The 22295-nt window shown below is 42.5% G+C and overlaps 1 protein-coding gene across 7 annotated transcripts in view; it reads left to right on the plus strand.

Annotated features, from left to right (window-relative positions):
- The first annotated feature begins 15334 nt into the window (after positions 1 to 15334).
- The window catches only part of SUSD4 (sushi domain containing 4), a 74284-nt gene continuing 67323 nt past the window's right edge, over positions 15335 to 22295 (plus strand). For 4 of the 7 annotated variants that reach the window (XR_010359014.1, XR_010359015.1, XR_010359016.1 and 1 more), the window contains exons 1-2: positions 15335 to 15605; positions 15918 to 16070. Coding sequence is in view for 4 of the 7 variants with exons in the window: in XM_064414079.1 (XP_064270149.1) it covers positions 15473 to 15605; positions 15918 to 16070 (286 nt within the window). In the remaining 3 variants the exon portion in view is untranslated. Of the gene's footprint in view, positions 15606 to 15637; positions 15787 to 15917; positions 16071 to 22295 lie in introns of those variants that run through there. The other 3 variants (XM_064414080.1, XM_064414083.1, XM_064414081.1) reach the window with 3 other exon arrangements.

The raw sequence follows: 22295 nt of genomic DNA on the forward strand, positions 1-22295 counted from the left end.
CTCCTCCTTGGCTGCAAGTTGTCCTGTGTGGAAATCTTCCTCTCCCCTTTGCTGGTGTGATCTTAAGGCTTCATTTTATATTACATTAATGATCTTACATTTCCAGCACGAATTACCACCTTATTCATAACAGACTGTAGACCGGTCAAGTATTTCTTCTGTTGTGCATAAAAACCTTTTATTTTACTGGTGTCAATGCATAGCCTTTAAATTTCCAATCTGTAATTCTAGGCATAATGGTGTGAAGCACTGTTAGTGCTTAGTTAGAAATTAGTGTAGATAAAATATATATAGACTTCTATAAAATACATAAACCAAACCGGCTGTACATAGGGAGAAGGTGGGGTAGGAATTTCATTGTCAGTATAGCGAAACCGCGGCAGACTGGCAAGGAGATACCAGGACATTTACATATGAAGGAATCCTCGGCTGCACAGGAGACAGGCGTTCATGGAGACATGTGTCCAGTGACGCCCAAAAGATGATGGCCCAGAGGAGATACCCGTCTGAGATAACCGGAGCCATCAACACTTGCCGCCTGAATATAAGATTTCGGGAATCAGGAAATGCATTGATCAGTTCCCGGAGAAGGCTTTGTGCAGCCTGGACTGAAGAAAAGAACCAACTTGAATATGAAGAACTCAAAAAGGAGACAAAGGGACTCTGCCGCAGGCAAAATAGAGTATTAGAACTGCAGCCTTGGAACAGCCAGTGTGGACGCAGGGGGATTTGGTGTGCTAGAGGCCAGATCCATGTCCACCCAAGCCTATCTCCCGGAGGTGTTGCGCTGTCAGTTTGATTGTTGGCTGTTGGGACTGTAACACGGTCACGAATAAATTCCTTTTTATTTTATTAGAGTTGGACGTATTTCGTTTTTACCTATAACAAGCACTTTACATGGAAATGTTCACTTGGGGATTCTTTGAGCAGGCAGCAGACTCTCAGACTTCCTTGGTGCCTGCAAGGGCAGTGCCCGCCATGGTTGTGCTTTTCACAGCTGGAGTCTTCCCTCATATCCTTGAAAAGGTTAATCCATCATCACAGGAAAGTAATAGGAAATTAATTATTGCAGTCACTGATAAAAAAAGCTGGCATCAAATTTTTGGGGACCTGGCAGGGCCAGTCTAAGCACCAAGAGAATTCAGCCAGGGGAGACTCAGTCTCAGGGCATTAAGCAGTTTGAGCTTCTCAGAGTGCAGGAACTGTTCTATTTTGTTGACAACAATTGACAACAATTATTGACAACAATTTCACTTGAACACCAAGTAATGAGAGCTTGAAATGACTCCAGAATGATTATCACAGACAGATATGTAATGTAACTGCCAGAGGTGATAAAGATATTGCAGAGGGTGAAAAGAAAGTGGCTCAGATCACAAGTCCTAGGATGCTCATTTGCTCTGCTGCTAGAAAGAATAGAAGCCACTTTGCATTTCTCCTTTTCCAAAGCCATCCAAGATGTTGCTTAATCAGAGTTGAAGTGAAAGGAGTGCTGATATGACGTAGAAGCACTTTGGATAATTGTCAGGGGAAATGTTAGGGCTATGAACATCTTTTCCTAAAAGAGTAGAAGTAGGAGCCAAATTCAGCAGCAGCTAAAACCTCATTGTCCTACACTTGGAATTACAGATTCAATCTTAAATGAAGGCATGGTTCCTCAATAGTTTTAACAGTATAGTGCAAGCATGACAATGATGAGATAAGAGGAAGATATGGGTGACAGTCTTGGAACTAAATCTTTTCTAATCTACTTGAGTGTAAATCAACTTCAGCTGCATATAGCTCCTGGGAGTGGTTCCAGGGTGAGAAAACAGAATTTCACCCCACTACACTCTTTTGTTGTTGTCTCTTTTTCTTTATGATTTTTTACCTTGTAGTCACAGCAGATAAGGTGAAACTTTAAATTGTATATTCTCAGAATTGTATATTCCCAAGAATTTTTCTGTTTGAAAAACTGGAATGTGATCAATCATAGAAGGTACAGTCGAGATAACCCATGCTAGTAAAACAGGAGCAAACAGAGTGCTGAAAGATTTCAATAATGATCCTCTAACTGCTGGGGCCAAAGGCAAATCCCCATGAATTACAAAGGACTTGTGATCTCAGTTTCCAGCAGGTGCCTAAAGCTGTTGCGCAATCCTGCCTTTGCTTGGATAGCAGTGACAAAAAACAGACTTGTGAAAGAACCAGGAAAAGAAAGCCTCCTTCTACCAGTATTATTAAACAGTTCTTCCTTCTATTGTGTATACTGGTTTTAGGTGTAGAATCAACACACTGCAGGTTTTGTCTGGCACCAGAAGCAATGGCTGGGATGTTTGCAGCTCTGCGACAGCCGAGGGCTGCTGAAGGAAGCAGAGGGTTGGGATGCCTGGGATGGGAGGAGGATGAAATAAATGGGCAGGAGATTTTTCTCCTTTTTAATGCCTTTATTAAGAAGAATCAGCTCAGGTGGGGAGAAATCGACGGGTTGCACCCACACCGCCGTTGCTCCCAGGCGTGGCAGGAAGAAGGAGGAGGATGCAGCTTTGTCCACTGGTCTGCAGACAGAGCTGGGGACTCTGTCCTCACGGGAGAGTCGTAGAGTACTTAGCTTGTTTGTTTAACACTCCAGGGTGTCTCTTTAATCAGTATCTTTTCAGGTTAGGGTGAGAAACAAAAAGGTCCAAGCAGGTACGGGGCTATGCTCCCATCCTTAGATGTCACTTAAGTCACTTGTTGGCTCATGATTTTAGGGGTTTTTCTTGTAAAAACTGTAAAACTGTAAAAAAAAACCCAGGGTGCAATGCATTTCTCATTTGCATGTTGGCTCTGGTGTCACTGCCCATTCTCTTTACCCTGGAGGGTTTCTCTTGGTGTCTTCTTGGCAAGCTGCCAGCATCAGGGAAACAATAGTTAATTACCGGCCATTAATGGGTGATTAAGGACTTTTTTTTTGGCAGCACACCCAAAGAAGTCTGACCGGGTTTGACTTGTTTTTTTTTTTTTAACTCTGAAACTTAAAAAAAATACAAATTTCTATTCATAACAGAGGACACGGATGCAACATCAGTTCCACTCCTCATAGAACAATTTGTCAAATAATTGTAATCATGCTTTGGGATATATTCTGAATAGCCCATAAATTCTTATGAATCAAATTGCCTTAGTCAGCACTGCAGCTTGTTACCATTAAATTACTACAGTATATAATCCGGAAGGTAGAACCTCTAAATCTTTTGAAAGGTTTGTTCTTCTGATTAGTAATTGAACAATCTTGTAAGAAGCTGAGATAGAAGAACTTTCTGGCAGAGAAATAGAAAAGAGGCAATGATAAAAGTGTCATGTACTCATCTGAATCAATTGTAGTATCTAACTTACATTTCTAATGAATTATGAAAGGTGAGGTGATTTCTCTCCTTTAAACTAACCTGAGATCAGACATTGTGATTAAAACTGTATTGAGCCTTGCTCTCCCCCCTTTTTTTTATTGTGTGTGTTTTTGTATATGTAATTTTTGTGTGTTTGTGAGATATCCAGGGGTTTTTTTGGCAGGATAAGATATATATGAAATCAGAATTTTAATGTACTGCATGTGCTTTGTTGCATTTGTTTTCTGTGTCCTGTCCATGCTTATGGAGATAATGGAATGATTATCAGTGTTTCATAAATGTCTTCATTTCAGTACTCCCTTACATATATCTCGGGCTTTGATCTGTTTGGGTTTCCCATTGTTTTGCAAATCATAACCTGAAATCTTAACACAAAGCCCAAAAAATAAATAAGCATATTTCTTTGGTGTTGAATGACTGAAGAAGTAGACAACATGCTAACTCAGTACAGGGGCTGGGTCAGGCAACCTTTAGTTTTTGCTTTTCCTATGCAGATATTTTTCCTCTGAGAATTCTGTAAATGTTGCCTAGAAACACCTGTGTCTCAGAAACATCTGAAGCACAGCAAAATAGCCATAGAATCAGGTACGTGGAAAAGCCCATCTGTTCCCACCAAACTAAATTTGAGGAGAAAATTCCCACATATTTGTACTAATCAGAATGCTGTTTGACCTTTTTTGTCCTCAAAGGTGTTTAAATATGTCTTGCATCACCCCTAAATTTACCAGTCAACCTTAAAAATTTAATAAGTGCAGTGCATTAATATAATTTTCTGCTCATTCCTGAATAGGTGTAAGTAAAAGTTTTAATTACTAAAACTATGCAGTTCCAGAAATGATTTCATGAAATTATTCTTCCCATTTGCATTCAGGTGCTGTCTGTATGTTGAGGCATAGTAAATGGCACTGAAGTGTGGTGGAATAATTCCCAGTACTGTAACTCTGCCTGAGGACTGAGCACCTCAATGGTTTCAGCTCCCAGCAAAATCAATCCATGGGGAAGTGCTCTGAGTGTAAGTAGGGCTAAACATAATGTATGGCTTTTGAAATCACTCTCAGTTTTATTGATGGACTTCAGATCTTGGCGTGGATAAAATGACTTCACAGTCATAATCCAAAGGAAAATGTCTCTGCTTTCAGTGAATTCCTTTCTGTAACATCTTTAGCCATGACTGGTGCAGAACACATGCCTTGCAGGAGAAGGGTTCTGGATGATGCCTTAATTAATGTGCATGCTCTCTAATCTTCAATGATGTCTGTTTATTTCAAACTAATTACTTCATTATGCTTTCCTCTGCTAAAAAAATCTTTGGTGCCTGAATGAGACTGCAAACTCTTTGGGGCAAAGACTACATATAATGAGATAACATTATATTTGCTAAGTAATATAAAAAGAAGGAAGCTTGTGAATAAAATATATGCTGAAATTTCGTAACTCTGGTTGTAGGTAAAATTTCACAATTTATCCTGCATTTGCAGTCGTAAATAATAATTTTGCTCAGATTTATAAATAATCAACAGCTGAAATACAACCTGCTACCCAAACAGTCTCAAGTGTTAGAAAAATAATTTCTGACTTCACTATGATGGACTGAACAAGAACTTCTAGATTCAAATCAGTTGTAAGAAAATTTCACAGTTCCCCTTTTCTTCATAATCTTTGTGTAAGGAAAGAGCTGCAATATCCTTCAAGACTATTCCGAAGGTATTTTTTTTCCTAAAAGTTACAAGTGTAACTTCCTAATCTTGAACACCCATCCGAAACAAATCCATTCTGGACCTTTCTGTTACAGGTAAAGCTAAGTGGTCAGCCATGGAATGGTAATCACTGCTTGCCAGTATTTACAATGGACAAAAATAAAACAGACTTTTATACATTTTTAGTGTTTCAGAAGGACTGGTTTTCCACAGATTAAGAGAGTGAGAGTGAGAAAAAAATCCAGAACGAACAAATGTGATGGAGAATGGTGAGCTCTTTCAAGAAGAGCTCATTAAACAGCCAAAAAGCTGTGATTCCAGTGCCAAGAAAGATGACAGTATTGCCTGAAAGCCAAATTCTGACGGAAAAAAATAAAAAATGAAAACAGTAATTAGGAATAGGCAGTGATATACAATCAATAAATAAGGACAACATATAACATTCAATTATAGATGAAAATTTATGAAGTGTGGGGAATGGAGGAGTTACAAAAAGATGTGACAGTGAAATCTTTCAGTTCCTTTCAGGCCATGCACAAGAGAGTTTGGGCTTTTCTTTAGGGGCAGGACAACCCAGCACTGGGGCTGGTGGCTGCCCCATGGAGAAATCCCTTTGGAAGAAGGACTATTTGACTATGAACTTCTCAACAGTGAAACCAAGCCTGAAGTTTGCAGCTCCAAAGAAGGAACCACCTTTTAAGAGAGGAATATCTGTTTCTTCCTGCCATTTCCTGTGTAGAACTGAGCAAAGCCTTTTCCATCCTGGCACAGGCTTCTCCCTCCCTGCACTGGAGCTCAGCAGAGCCAAGGTGCTGGCAGTGGCTGGCAAAGGTGGGGGCTCAAACCCCTCCTCTCATTGCTGCTCACAATGCAGGAGCAAGCTCAGCCAAGGCCTTCTCTGCCCAACAGTGCTTTCCCTTTAGTGCCACAGCAGTGATGAGCACAGAGGTGGCTTGAGCAGGTCCAGATCACATGGGCCACCAGCTCAGGCATGCCCCTGCCACAGAACAGAATCACAGGATCATAGAATGATCATCTAGACCATCTAGGGGTCCTGCCCCTGCTCAGCCTTCTCCGTGCCAGGTGGCCATGGAGCTGCTCAAACAAACTCCTTTTTAATACTCTCAGTGTGAGAAATTTGAAGACCTCGCTCTTACCTTAAAGAATCTTGCAAAGTGCTTCAAATGAGCCATTGAGGTATTTTCATGAGAAAAAGTAGTTATGAAAGGACTCCAAATGAGGGTAAGGGGAAATCCAAGTGAAAAAAACCTCTGAGAAATCATTGTTTGTCAGCAGAAGTTGGCAAATTCAGTTTGGAGAGTTGGAAATCCTATTGGATTACATGGAAAGTAACCGAGTGTTTGAACAAACTAGCATAAGTAAACTGAGAGAAATAGAGAGGTCAGGGACATATGGAAGTTCTGAGCTGATGAAGATGTAATTAGCATTAGATTTTGAAAGTCTGTCATGTGAAGGTCTTGCCATCTCACCACCACACATTGTCCCATCTGTGTATTTAATACTTTATTGTTGCTTTATTGCACCCAAAATGTATTGGCATTGTTATACCAAAAAGAGTTAGTTTATGCGTCATTTTGTGTTTTACACTTTAAACAAAACAATTACATATAAATAATATAACATTAACACCTCAGTACAAAGAAGAGCAAAGCTTTAAATGGTCCTAAACTTCATAAAAAGGAATCATTAATATCATGACAATCTGTTGAGGAAGACTAAACCTGGCTGGATTTGCTTTTCGTTAGCAAGCATGAAGAATTAGATGACTCCCATGGGGATCTAAATATCTGAAAGTTATCTTATACATGACCAAAAAAAAAAAAAAAAGCAGAATTTCTTTCTCTGTACAGCTAGGCTGGGTTTCAGCCATTGCTCTGGGGAGCTGTTGTCCCTGGAGAATGAAGTAGACCTTGTGCAGAAAAGGCAGGGACATGAAGAAAAGAGGAAAGCAGCACCTTTTCAGAGGTCTTTCCAATCCATGGTGTTGCCTCTTGCAACAAAATGTCTCTGCTGCTCTCTCCTTCTCCAGACTGTGTAGGGCTTGCTCTCACTCCCATGTTTTCTGTTCCCAAACAGATTAACTCACACCAGTTCCAACAATTTCCTTTTTCCTCAACCTCTTCTCCCACCTTCTGTTGATGTCCACCCACAGCTTTGCCTCTATGGACCAGAGAGCCACCAAAATCACAACCTGATGCATAAACTTCAGGGCTGGCTGGACTTGTCCTGACTTTCTTGCACCTCTCCTTTTAGGAACTGCTGACATAATTTTTTTTTAAATTTTTGTTTGTTTGGGGTTTTGTTTTGTTTAGAGTTTCTTTTGCTGAAGGAGAATAGCTAATTGAACCTAATCAAGTTTAGTCTTCAATTCAAGCTAATCCTCTTGTTGTTATGAAGTTCAGGGTGGCAACATCAAGCAGGAATGGTGATCATGTATTTTTCTGACAGCTTTAGATTTGTTATTATCTCACCTGACAAGAGCTGACAGATATAAAACCACAAAAAATGCATCAGCAAAAAGAAAGAAAAGGATCACATGCAGGGAGAAACCTGAACAAACCTGAACTGTTGCCTGTACTGAGAGCCAGATGAACAGCTGATACAATTGGCACAACTCAGTGGTAATGTGGCTACAGCAGAAGAGAGTTATTTTAGTGTCTGTGTGAAAAAGGTAGAAAATAAACATGGAAATTAAAGATGAGAACAGCTCAAAACCAAATCTCTGCATCTTCAAGGTCTACTCATATCAAACTCTGTCTAGGATATTTCTTTCTGCTCCCTTTCTTCTGGCTGCACTAATTCACACTATATGGCTGTTGCTTCACATTGTGGGCTTTTGGAAAAGTTTTAGAGACCAATACTGTGGTTTTTAGTATGTGCAGAACAGATGCCAGTGGAAGTTACAAAAATTCTAGTGTAAGCTAGGGTTTTGCATGGCATTTAGTTACGACTCAATATAAAAAAAAAAAAACCAAAACCTCAACACCTTAGGAAGTCATTATGCAGCATTATAGAATTGTGACATTTTAACTTTTTCTGTTATTCTACATTTAGGATTGTAAAGGTACAGATATTTGCGCTGGAAGGGTTCTCAACCAGCTGCTCTATTTTTGTCACAGCTTTTCAAAGAATATGTTTGAACACATCTGCTTCAGCTCTCTCATTCTCCTCTCTCATGTGGACTCTGCTGCAATTCCTTATTCTTCTTTTCTTGTGTGTTCAAGGAATACATAAAGTTGCTCTCCATGCAAGGAAAAAGGTAGTGCACAATTTTTCCTTTTCTACATGACTTAATTAGATGCTTCTAGGCAAACACACTCTGTCTGCATCAACTCTGCAGAGACATGAGATGGAAGGGCAAGAATCCAAGGGCCATGGAAGCCAATTTCTTCTGCACCTGAGTGGGAAACTCAGCTTCTCTCTTTGGACAAAGGAAGACACATCCCTTCTAGTCTGAAAGACGTTTTGCTTATCAGAAGCATTGTGAAAGCTTCTGTGAATCCAGCATCCAGAGGTACAACCCTACCAACCAAGCCACAAGATCCCTGCTGCCAGGGCTGAGCCCACAACCTGAAACACAACTGCAAACTCCTGAGAATTTTTGCTAAGAGATAGTGAAGTGCCTTTGACTTAAACTGCAACTGACCTGGGCTGTGGAAGCTGCAATTTTGAATGTAGGTACCTTTTGGGGGAGCTGAGTCTGAGGGACTTGCTTGTAGCTCTAAGTTCAGGCAGTGGTGGGAAGACATTTGTGTCTTGCTGTCTCTCTGCTGCCCACACCAAAGGCACCGTGGCACTCAGGTCTGTATCTGCCAGACCGATGAAAAGGTCAGAAAGTGGGATTTGGGAACTTTTCCAGGGAGTAAATGGATGAGGCTGAGTACCTTAATTTAAACAGACCGGTCAGTAATGAAGCTGTAAGCTGGAGGTGAAAGACACTGGGGTCCTCTTATGGAGAACTTCAGGTATCATAATGCAAAGGAAATGGACTGTGCCAAGTGTGCTGTGGGCATAGGGAAATTCATCAGGAGTTTATACATTCAGGGCTTAGAATGGTGTTGCAAATCAAACACTACATATTGTATTTTGCATTTTCAAGTCTCTTCTGGTCTGGGGCAATGAAATAAAAAGCACTCATAACTAATTTAAATTGTTTCAGCTCCTGGAGTTGTTTCATTTTATATTCTTCTGCTGAGAATTACTGTTTACTGGAAAGCAAGGGCCAAATGTAGTCACAGGACTAGTGGCAAGTTCAATTTGGCTGTAATCAGAAGAGTATAAAAATCTCCAGGTGTTCAGCTGAAGAATTGGCCTCACAGCAAGTGTGATTTGGTCCAGCTCTCCAATTAGCCAGGTATCATTTATTTCTGTGATGTCCTCTAAACTATGTTGATGGAAGTAAAAATAAAGTGTGGTTTTCTGTTAACTAAAACTTTTCATTAGTTATGTAGGTCAGTAGGAAACAAAAAAGTAGTTGAAACTCCATCCCCTACACTGCCAGTTTTTCTAATGAAAAGCAATTAGCAGTAATTGGTAAAACTACACTGATGGCTGGTTATTAATGTTTGTGTATTGGTCCCAGATGTGAGTTTATGGCTGTCAGTACTAATGGCTCAGTGAAGGAAAAAGAATTCTCCTTTCATATTCCTGTCATTTTCTTCAGGGTGTCCCCTGCTCCCTTCAAATAAAAGTGATTATGTTTAGGGAAGAGAAAGGTTCTTAAATCCTGACTTTGTAAGAAAATGAATGCCTTCAGCTCTCCTTTCAATTTGGTAGGAGTTGAAAGGAGCCAGCACTATTTAGCATCTGTAAAATCAGGACTCTGCAATTTTAGGGCTGCTTTCTTGAGCCATCATAACTGTTAGTGGTTCAGAATTCATCAAAATAATTCTCCTCCTAATGGCTTACCCGTTTTTGAAAGCACATTTTGAAAGCACATGAGGGAAGTCTCTCTTATAAGCAGTCCCCTTAAAGTATTCTGTTTAGAATAATTGCTTTCCTGCAATCCCTGTAATTACTGTGTGTCCAGCAATCACACTCTTCAGGCTGAGGTAGGTGAGAGAGCTGGCCTTTTTAGACATTAATGGAGGGAAATTATGAAATCAAGGTTTCCAGTGCCAGTCTAACCAGAGATGTGTAAGGGGTCAGTCTCCTGCAGAATCAAGCAAAGGCAATGTCATGGTGAACAGGAGGGTCTCCAGGAGTATCCTTCTGGGCACACTTGGGAATAGATTGGAAAGCACTTAGAAACTCATTAATTCCTGAATATTAACTGTAAAACATCACCATTCACATCTAAGAAGATAAAACCTTTCCTGGCAAAGCATCTATTTATTCTTACATGGTTTAATAATGGGCACGACCCCAGGATCACCCATGCAAACCTTATTTTTGTGAAATATCAGCTCATTAATATTTCTAAGTTAAAAGGTAAATACAGTGTACTCCAGGTATTAAGAAAGTGACTGAATGCATTATCTGATATATAAGGGAGTTCAACAAATGAGTTTTTACTTGAAAATGCTTGAAAGCTTAAGCCTGTTTAGAGTACAAGTAATACAGCATATCTAAGGCCATTATCTTTCATAAGGACACAACATGATCATGATAAGTCTTAGCCCTGAATAGTTTTGTGCTTTCCAAAGCATTCAGAAATCCCTTTAGCAACTCTCTGCATTTTGTTAGATGATGCTTGAGCTCTTTTTCTTAATTTTGTGTGTGGAATTGTATTTACACCAATAAATAATCTGTGAGCTCGAGGCAACAACTCTTCCTTGCGGCCAATAAAATGGGAAGCTGGTCTGTGGCCAGGAGGTCTGAAGGATATTTTGCAACAATATGTTCTTACAGTCTGGATTGATGTTCTGCAGCCAAATCTCAATGCCAGTCATCGCCATTTTATATTTTAAAATAATTAATTGCAGACTCCTGTGTTAAGCTAGTTTTTCCCCATGGACTGACCACCCCTTTGCTCATACAACTGCTACTAACATGCCCTGGGGTCTTTTTTTTTTTTAAAGTCCCACACTGTCAAATATAAATTCTGTCTTTACCCTCAGCTACAACCCTCACCACTTCCTTTTCACCCTTTCTGGAGTCCGATTTAAGGATGAAACTTACCTACCCAACAGCCACATCACCAGGACAATTCCTTCTTGCCTTGCTTTTGAGGAGGTAAAATACGGAGAAGGAATATCTTAATGTGATAATTAAAACCCCCAAACACTTAATCCAATACCCACTATTTTGGGTTAGATTTTGCTAGCAAATTAAAGATGCCCATGACCACTCATGCATGCAACAAGGCCAACCAGAGTGTTAGGTAGCCAAGAATTTGGACTACAAAGCCTCTTTTCCAGCTGACTCTTACCACAGTGTCCTGCTTTTGGCTGGGATAGAGCTGATTTTCTCCTTAGTGGGTGGTAAATGCTGTGTTTTGGGCTCAGTATGAGAACAGTGTTAACAACACATTGATGTTTTAGTCGTTGCTGAGTGGTGCTTACTCTAAATCGAGACTTTTTTGTTTCCTATACTCTGCCAGCAAAGAGCTGCACAAGAAGCCATGAGGGAGCACAGCCAGGAGAGCTGACCTGAACTGGCCAAAGGGATATTCCACGCCATAAAGAGTCATGGTCAGGACATAAACTGGGGGATATTGGCTAGGAAGGACCAGTCATTGCTGGGCATCACTCAGAGGGTGGTGAGCAAATGTGTTGTGCATCACTTACTTCTCCGGGGACTTATTCTTCTCTCTCTGTCCATCCATCTTTTTCAGTCAAATTATTACTATCATTAGTATCTTAACTATATTTTACTTTTTTTCAATTATGAAACTGTTCTTATCTCAATTATTAAACTCAGGACTCTTGTTCTGTTCTCAACCCATGAGTTTCTTCTCTCTTTTCCCCAGTTGTCCTCCCCTTCCTGTCAGGATGATGGAGGACCGGGTGAGCTCATTCATTCCCTAGCTCTTTTTTTTTTTTTTTTTTTTTTTTTTTTTTTTTTTTTTTTTTAGGGAATGAATTTTTTCCCTTTGAAACAATATCTTTCAGCAGTTCTGGAAATAATTTAGTCCAGACACCTTCCCAATGAGCAGTGTGAATGAGACTACAGCAGATTTGTCTGCTTCTGTTCCATTTTGGTCCTGGTTTTTGAGCATTCTCAAATACTTGTGCCATGGCAGCAGCTGTGCAACACAGGTTCACATTACAAGGGCAACACTTGGACTGGTGATGCCACAGACTCTCACATTGCCATGGATGCTTTGAAAGATAGTCCCTAGTTCTTGACACAGAGATAAAATTATTATATTGTATCCAGGACTTAAAGCCAAATGCTGTGTAGGGTGGGCATGCCTTCATACTCCTACTCCTGGGCAGAGTCAATGTTGCTGCTCATTTAGCTTGGCGTGAGGGACCAATTTTTGGGTTGGATGTATTCAACTGAATTTTCCAATCTAGATTTTTATTAGTACAGACCTCAGAATAAGAAGATCAACTAAAGAAGGGCATGTGAGAAGATAAAAATAAGATAATTAAGCAGATGAATGTGTATGGCAAGACAAAACTAAAGTCCTGCAACGACAGGAGTTATATACACAATTGTTTATTCACCAAGGTGATCACAAAACCCCAGAAGATGAGCTGTAAGCCCACAGCTAGCCAGAATCTGGCTGGGATGCTCACCCTAGACTTGCTAGAAGCAGCCAGGAGCTGACTGTGTGCACCAGCTGGAGCAGAGCTGAAGCCTCTTCCTCCAAGGAGAGTGAAACTGGCCAGGAACACCTCTCACCACATGGCAGCGCCCACAACCTGCCACAAGGAGCATGTGACCTCTACCTGCTCCCACCACCACCTCGATGCTCCTGGGCCCAAACAACAGGAACCTGAGTCGGGAGAGTGCAGATGAGCACTGGCACTTTTCATCTTCATTCTGAGAGGTGGCATTTTTAGCTACAGAAGCAGTGCAGGGAGATGGAAGCAGCTTTGTGAGTACATATGAAACAAAAAACAAAAAACAAAACAAAACAAAACAAAAAAAAAAAAAAAACCAAAAAAAGCGCACATAATCTCTTGAACTTGTTTGCAGCCCATCTGCACCAGCACCAGGGAGGGTTTATCCCCAGAGGCAATTCAGGGTTACTCCCCACAGGTTTGAGGCTCATTTGTAACTTGCTTTAAAAAAATAGTGGAGGGGCAGCCAAGTGTATGAAGGCACAGAAATGATGACATCTGGGTGGGATAACCAGGGGACAAATCCTCCTGTAGTTTACAGTCTGTGCTATGTAACAGCAGCTCAGAGCTTCAGGTCCAGCCCACTGATCACTGCTCTGGCCCCACTTCAGCTCAGGAGGATGCAGTAAATTGATTACAGATGTCAGATTTGGTCACAGAACAGTTGTAGCCCTTCAGGCAATCCATCCATCCATCCATCCATCCATCCCTTCCAGAAACAAAGTCCAAGCCAAAGCAAAACGGCTCCTTCCCTTCTGCCTCTCTGTGGTTGGGGTTGCTTCAGGCTTCATCCTCCTCCACCTTTTGCTGCTCCTCACTCAGTTTACTTTCCTGGGCTGCAGGAGCCCTTCCCTGCTCCTGGCTGACATGGATTCCTGCTAAACTCCTTCAGCCACTGGGGGCCTAGCCGCTTCAGCCACTGCCACCACCTTGCACACACATGTCCTGCTCAGCAAGAGGAGAATTTTTACAGTTCATTAAGATTTTGAAGAAGAGCTGCTGCACAAGAAAGCCTTGATTTCTCGGTGCTGTTTTGAGCAGGGATGGGCCCATTCATGTGGGGTGGCTGACAGGTACCTGGAGCAGTCAGTTGTCCTTCCTCAAGCTGAATGGTGTCAGAGGTGCAGCTGCACACGTGGGGATAGGAATAAGTGGCAGAAACAAGGGTTAAGTAGTACCTATCAACACTGATAGACATTAGTTTACTTGCACCTTCCTCCTTAGAAGTGTCTGGGTGCTCCACCCACACTGAAGGTAGACATTGTATCCAGCACTTTGCATTTCAATTGATGGAGAACACGAATAGCATCAGATTGCTCGGGACATTATCTTTTGCTATTTTGATTTCAAAAATGAAAGCTACCAAACCAGTAACATAAAGATCCTCTTATTACAGATAACAGGAATTCCTGCATTATTGCTCTGTCCTGCTGCTTGTAGTAGTCAATGGCTTATTGCCTCTGAAGAACAACTCTATCATGTAACTTGTGCCTGTGCTGTGTTTGCAGGGCTTAGACAGCTATTACTGCCCTGAACTCCCTCTTTGGGCTGGCTGGGGACATGAAAACTGACCTGATCAGGAAATGATGCTTGGTGAAAATGCTCTATATTTTCCAAATTTTCCTGTTTATATGGAGCAGCAAAGGTATTTCAGAGACAATAGCCAAAAATTGGCCAATACTTCCCTATTCTTAGCAGAATACATACATTTCACTGTGAGATGCCCATTTTCTCCAGGGGAGATAAAGTACTATGCTTCTTACACCGGCCTTTAAACTGATGCATGATTTGAACTAAAATCTGTCCTGAAGAATCTTAAGTTTTAACTTGGAGGAGACAGCACTAGGTAGCTGAGACACATGAAAAGAAGTTCAACATTACCAGTATTTACTATTAACTTTGAAGCATTAGGATGTGCTATGGCCACATGCTGTTAATATTATCCCTCGTGCCTTTGGGTCTGTGTTTGTACTAAGCATAGATATGTTTCATTATAAATGTGCATTCCCTTGTCCCTGGTTTTGTTCCCCTTGCTGTGTCCCAGGAGTGTGCCAAACACCTTAATCTGCTTAGCAGAGTCCTTTTCAGCTAGAGGACACCCTCTGCTACCTCTGAGCAAGGGTAGAGATGCAATGCCCAGCTGTGGAATGGCACCAGGAAACAGAGCTACCACAATTGCTGGAGCCACGAGACGGTCTCTGATTAAGTGATTCGTGGCTGTGAATTTCACAGATTCACTAAATACAGCTGATTCCTAACAGTAAATTGCTCCGGCCGGCAGGCCGAGGCATCCTGCGTTTCCCCAGTAGCAGCTGGTAGGCGAGAGTGCTCAGGAATATCCCTTCGCACTCCCAAAAACTGTGAAAGATAAAGCACTGCCACTAGTGCTGCTAAACCGCGTCTCGTACCTAACCCTCTGCCTACGTGACGAAGCACAGGGCACTCCAAAGATGCTCCGTCAGTGTTGCGCACCACGAAACCCCGTCTGAGGTGAAAACGAGCAGAAACTACCGGAAGCGAAGCCTTAACTTCGCCTTCCCCGACCCTCGGCAGTGTTCGGGGGCCCCCCGGCGCAGGGCAGGGGGTGCCCCTGCGGGCCGGGCTGCCCGGGCAGCACAGCAGGAGCGGCGGCGCGGCTGTGCCCGCGGTTGCCATGCGTGCTTGGCGCGCCGGGGCTGCCCGGGCTCCCGTCGCTCACGGCTCCCTGCACCTCCGTTCCTCGCCGGCTGGGCGGGCGGGACGGGCCGGGCAGGTGCGCGCTGCGGATGCCGCTGCCCCGCTCGCAGGTAGGGCCGGCCGGCTTCGGGATGCGCAGGAGTCTCTGTGCGCCTGTGTGGCGTGTGAGCGTGTATGAGTGTGTGTGCGTGTGCGCTCCGCCCGCCCCCGGCAGGCTGCCGAGCCGCAGCGGCGGAGGCGGCGGCAGTAGCCGCGGAGGTAGCGCCAGCTCTGGCAGGGGGGCCCCCGCAGGTAGAGGCGGCGAGGAGGCATGGCCGGGGGAGCCGCGGGGCCGGGAGGGCGGCGGGGAGGGCGGTAGGCGGCGCGGGGGACCCGCGCGGAGCCCCGGGCAGCGGCGAGGCGGAGCGGCTCTCTCGTTGCAGGTGGCGGCGAACCGGATGCCTTTGGCGGGCAGAAGATGTGTCATGGGAAGCAGGCGAGCAGCGGCGGTGCCCTCCCGGCGGCGCGGCGGGTGCTGGCCGCGGCGCTGTGGCTGCAGCTGGCGCTGAGCCTCGGCCCGGGGCTGGCGGCGGGCGGTGAGTGAGTGAGGCGCCCCGTCCCCGGTCCCCTCCTCCGCCCGTCCCCAGCCCTGGCCACCCCATCCCCAGCCGGCCCCGCAGCCCCGACCCGGGGGGAGCAGGGAAAGTTCCCCCCCCCTGCGCCCCCTACCCCCTCCCGTGCCTGCCGCGGGGGCGCGCCGTTTTGGCACCCTGCGTGGGGACCCCCGGCAGGAGGGAGCCTCACCCCGGCTAGGCAGCACTGGCTCTCTGTAAGTACTTAATTTTGAAACAGCGTAATTTTTTGAATTTAAAGTGGGAAAAAATAAATAATTTTTTTAAAAAAGCCTTGCCCCGCCGCGGTCCGCTCAGACATCTCTTGGATGACTCTTAGTGAGAAATCCCCGTGCAGCTGGGGAAAGCAGAAATTTCGGGAGGAAGCTGACGATTCGGGTTTGGAAATGTGACGTCCTTCAGCACTCTCCTAGTGGAGGAGCGACCCAGCTTTATTTGGCCTTTTAATTTTAATTACCTTTTTAACACTATCGTTTAAATTATTGAGCCCGTGAGCTATTTCAGAAGGTACTTTTAATTACAAAATTGTTTTAAATTGATTCTATAATTAGACTTGGATTACTGGAAAAGTCTTAAAGTAAACTGCTTTGCTGCAAAATGAACTTAGCTGTGATATGAGAGCAGCTTCACATTCCTACTCCAGCATGGTATTATATGTTTGTGTTGGGGGAATAAGCCATTTTATGATTGAATCACATCACTAATGGCAGAGCTCGATGTAAAAATTGCTTGGGCTTCTTCTCTTGCCAAAGACTTAATGCCAAAATTTTCTAATTTGAATGCCTAAGCCACAACAGCTCTAGTCCAGACATATTTTCTTTAACTGAATATGGACTTACAGGAATACGGCTGAAGAGGGCTTCAAAAGGTCATCTTGTCCATCCTTCTCCTGATTCAGGCCTAGTTTTCTCTCTGGAGACGATAATGCCATTTTTGAATAGAAATCCTGTGACTGAAAATGTGATTCCAGCTAAAAATGCTTTTAAACTGTTGCAGTCACTCTTTAGCAACGGCTTTTTTTTTTTTAATTTTAATTTATTTTATTGCAACTGTGTAACCCTTGATTTCCTGGGCAGCTCATGTTTCAGTGTGGTGGTGCTATTCAGTCTGTCCTGTGCCTTTCTCCAGATTAGAGTTGTGTGTGCTCCTGTCCTTCTTATGGCTCCATTCATAAAAATGAAGCTGCTCCAAGGCCCCTTCCTCCCTGAGGCTCTGCATATCCCACAGTTTGATTGTCAACACTTATTTAGCCAATTAGTGTTAAAGGTTCTTCAAAATTTGGTTTATATCTCCCTCAAATTGAATAATTTTCATCCCAGCCTGCAATAAATTGTTGTGCAATGCTGATGCACTAACACTGCTGCCTTTCACCTCAGTAATGTAACTAATTCTGTTACATTTCATTTGTAAATCACTTTAGTATCTTTCAATAACTTGGGGGTATTTTTGGACCAGAGTCTAGGAAAAGGCAATGCACTGAACGATTGTGCGTGGGCATAATCACCAGTGAAAAACATTCATTGCTGTTCTGATTATTGCTATTATTTTCCAATGTGGTTGTGCTCAGAAAGTAGGCACTGTATAAATCCCAGCAAATGTACAGTCTTTGCATGTGGTAGAATATATGGTTGGTGGGTTTCTTTCACCCGGAGTCATTTGAATGGTAAAAATAATGAGCTTTGTAATTAGAACAGAGGACTGTGAATTAGCATGCCTCTTATTTTAGGCTCTGTTGTATCTGTGAGCAGGCTCATTGTGCTTATGTAGCTTGCTGTGTTTGCTGTGAGGGCTCAGTTTTTGGCTCCCCAGCCTGTGACCCAGAGTTTGGGAACTCTGTAAGCAGCTGCTGACCACAGTTGTGATTTTCTCTCATTTTATGGATTTTTGTATTTAGACACAAGGCACGTGGCTTACTGACTAGTTTGGAAAATGTAGTTCCAGTCTCCTTCTGTCTTTTCATTATCTGTTAAATCAGAATAATCATACTTCTCTCAGAGATTTGAAAAGAGCTTTGATGACATTTAATGAATATACTATGGAGGTGGAAAGAATTTGTTTCAAAGCTTTAGAAAAACAGAACTGACAATATGCTGAAATAAAAACTACCTCACATATTAAAACATTAAAATGAATAATGTAGGGTTATTTTTTCTAAAAAGCAATCTATAGCTTATATTTTCAATCCATTTACAGCTTCTTCCCTTCTTTGGCTGATACCAGGATTTGTCTCCTGTAATAATCCTGTCATGACTTATGTGACTCCTATTTTATGTCTGACTAAGCTCTATTGATTGTCATGTTTTACCATTTCATCCCAAATCAATACTACTTATAACTCTTTTTTTCTTGTCAATAACACTACAGAGAATAACTTTGTTTATTACACTTTGACTTTTGCAAAAGTGAACGTAGTGAAAAAATTTGCTAGAGAAGTGAACTCAAATGAGCAAACCTTTCAGCTATCAATATCCCTCATTCATCTCTAATGTATTTAAAGCTGTTGATACCGAGGATAAAGTGTATCTGTCAGCCTCTGGCTTTCATCTAATCATTTTTGTTTACAGAACCATTTCGGTTGGAAAAGACCTTTAAGATCATTGAGCCCAAGTGTTAACCCAGCACTGCCGAGGCCACCGCTAAACTGTGGCCCGAAGTGCCACATCTACACATCTTTTAAATGCCCCAGGGGTGGCTGACTCAACCACCTCCCTGGGCATCCTGTTCCAATGCTTGACATCCCTTTTGGTGAAGAAATTGTTTGTAATATCCACTTTAAACCTCCACTGGTGCAACTTGAGGCTATTTCCTTCTGTCCTGTTGCTTGTTACCTGGGAGAGGAGGCCACCCCCCACCTGGCTACACCCTCCTTTCAGGTGGTTGTAGAGAGTGATAAGGTCTCCCTTTAGCCTTGTTTTCTCCAGGCTGAGCCTCCTCAGCTCCCTCAGCTGCCCCTCATCAGGAGGGACAAAAAAAAAAAGAAGAGACAAAGCAGGAGCAGGCTGGGAAGCCTGGTATGAGGAGAAATGAAATGTGTAGTGGATGGAGCTGATGACAACTTACCCAGGAGTTTTAAGGTATTGTACAGAGTTCACTGTGAAATTAGTATGGAGATAATAGCTGTCATGATTAATTTTTAAATATATTTTAAATACCTGCAACTATATTAAAATAGTGGAGGATGATGAAATCTCAAAGGAAAGGGAGGAAAAAAGTTCAATAAGCTTCTGTTTTTGATATTTGTTATGTGGTCTTGTACCCAGATGTGACTTGGGTATGTGTCTGCTTTGTTGTCATGGGTCAGTTGGGTGAACTCTGTTCTTCTGCAGGGCCCAGTGTGGAGTCTCAGGGCTGCAGCACACATCACATAGGCTTGGAGAGGGCTATGACCTTGTCTTGCCTCCTGGCCTTGAGCAGCATCAGTGTTCTGGCTGTATTCCATGGTCTGTTTCATCTCTTTGACGTTCTGCTGCAGAAATGCACGCTCCAGTTCCTCCAAAGCCTGGATGGCTCCAGTTTCTCTGAACTTTTCCTAGGTTTTCATTGTACTTTCTGGATTGCTGGTCACTCAGACCTTGAGCTTGCTCTCATGGAACCACTTCCCTATGCAATGTGCCTCATTGGCATTGAACAGAGCTGAGGAATATCCTGTGCCGTGGAGCTCTCCTCCTGCTCAGACATCCTGGCTTCCTTTGTTGTCATTATAGGATGATGCTGAGTTATATTCAGCTTCTGGTTCCCTGTAGCTCCCAGGGCAAAAGATTTTCTTTTTCTAGCATTGTAATCAATCAATTTGTGGTGTTCCCCTCGTTGCATGTTCTGCAGGGAACATCCCTGCAAATCAGTAGTGCTTTTAAGCTGGGAAGTACATCATGCACAATTGCAAAGAAATCTGGCATCTTGTGAAACCTTCAAATATACTGAATATTAGAGATTCCATTATGAATTGTGGTGAACTTCTTTCTCTAGATGAAGGCTGAATTGTTACTGCTCTGTGATTGTATTGCATTTGATTGAAATTTTGGTTATGGTAACTAATCATTGACTTTGGATGTAGTGGTCGTCAAAACCACATCACTCAGGTTTCTGAGGGTGGTGGACTTGTTTCCCTGGGGTAACACAAGTTTTTGATATGTGATGATGATGATGCAGGTCTTTGATAGGGCTGACTTTTGGTAACCTGCAGTTGTTTCTGGCAAGAAAAGCCAGCCAGAGATTTGCCGTAAGTGCCTTACATGTGATTTTGGGATTATAAAGAAGGTTTTCTGAAAACTCTGAATGGTTCCTGATACCTTCTCACTGAGTCTGCAGTGAATGTATTTTATTGTCTCTTTCTCAGTGTGTCTGCTTTTCTTGTCAAGCAAAATAGACATTTCAGCCTCGAGTTCATTGTACATTTGATGAGATCATCAGTTATTTTGCAGGATTTTTTTTTAACCTCCAGCTTATTGGAGAAGCTCAGTGTTTTGAAAGGAAAAGATTTTTCCCACAGTGACAGGATCTCAGTCCCAGATGTACCTTATGCAACCTGTTCTCAGCAGCTAAGCACCATTCTGATGCTGCTCGGAATTGCAAATGGCAAGGCCAGTGACATCAGAGGACGGTAGTTTATCATTTGTCTTAGTGGCACATCCATCTGCCTACAGCCGTGAGAGAGGTGGGCATATTTGATAGATTAATCTTAAATCAGTTTCTTAGCACTGTGCAAGAAGGACCTTTATCACTGATGTGCTGTGTCATTCGGAGACTGAGGTTAAATTTTGCTTCGCTGCTTTGCTCCCTTACTCTCAGGATTGCAATAGGGTATCTTTGATCTCTGTATTAGGGGTGATTACAACTTTAGGAGAATTAATTAATTCTGCTTTGCTTGATTTTCTCATCTGTAAAGTAGATAAGTGATGTATTTTGTGGGCGTGTTATGAGGAAGTTAGAGAACCTCCCAAAGAAAATGTTACCAGAATGAGAAATAGAAATTTTAGCAAAGCATAAACTGAGCTTTATCAAAGTAGAAGGTTCTTTACTACTCATGATTTTTGTTGTTGCTATTTGTGGGGTTTAATAATTAAATATTCTTACCAGAATTAGGAAAATGCTATATTTTTAAACTTTTACTGATTCCTATTTTTTTTTTCTACAGGATTGATCATGTACTCAACTTTTTTTTTTTTCAAATAGTGTTGAACTCTGATTGCAGTTCATTTACTTTTATAACAAAATACACATTATTAGAAGCAGGAAACCTTGCACTTGTGCTGTGCATTTTCATGAGGTTTTAGGCGGGAAAAGGACAACAAAGTATGGCCTGAATTCATATTTGCTGTGTGCCAGTGCAAAGTGGTTGAAGGCTGGGCTACACTTACTGTTGAGTATTGCTTAGTCAGAAAATGAGCTCAAGGGATAATGTGGTGTAGTGTGTACAGTTTGATTCACTGAGTGGAAGAATTTGCTTTGCTAAGATATTAAGGGACTGAAGATACAAGGATCCTACCAAATTCAGCAATTTAATTGTGAAACTGGCATCTCCTCACTTGGTTTTACATCTCCTCAGCTACTTCCTTTGAGGTGGCACAAGCAGAGAATTATGAAACCAATTATGGGCTGTACATCTATTAATTCTCACAGTGGTTTACAACTGCAGTTTTTGGTGTCCACACTCACCTTCTGTCTGACTGCCCCATTGCTTTTGTTGGCACCAAGTTGGCATCCTGCTTTGCAGAGGCGGCTCCCAATGGCTTTTGCTGAACAGCTGGACTGCTGATGGGGTTTATCTGAGTTGGAATGTTTCTTTCTCCTCATACTATAAACAGTGGAAGTGGTTGATGGTGCCATCTGTGCTCACTGAGATCCTGTGGGGCAAATATGTTTCCACATTTGTGACCTTTGAATCTTTTAAGTTGAGTAGTGTCCATCCTGGGTTGCTCTTCTCCTTGTTGTTAAGGGATTGTACCAAGCTTTTCTTAGCTAGGGAGGGTCTAGAATTTATCAGGAACATTTTTGCATTAATTGTTTTTGTCACTGATGACCAACTTCAGAAAGGAGTATTGGGGCTTTTCTGCCAGCACCCCTACTTACTTTTGATAAACCTATCTCATTAAACCCATAATTTGACAAATATTCTTGCTTGTGGTACCTTAATAGTAACAACAGTAATAAAAATTTGACTTTTTTTCATATAGCCCTTCTCATCCATGG

This window comes from Passer domesticus, chromosome 3, assembly GCF_036417665.1.
Source record: "Passer domesticus isolate bPasDom1 chromosome 3, bPasDom1.hap1, whole genome shotgun sequence".
Classification (NCBI taxonomy): Eukaryota; Metazoa; Chordata; class Aves; order Passeriformes; family Passeridae; genus Passer; species Passer domesticus.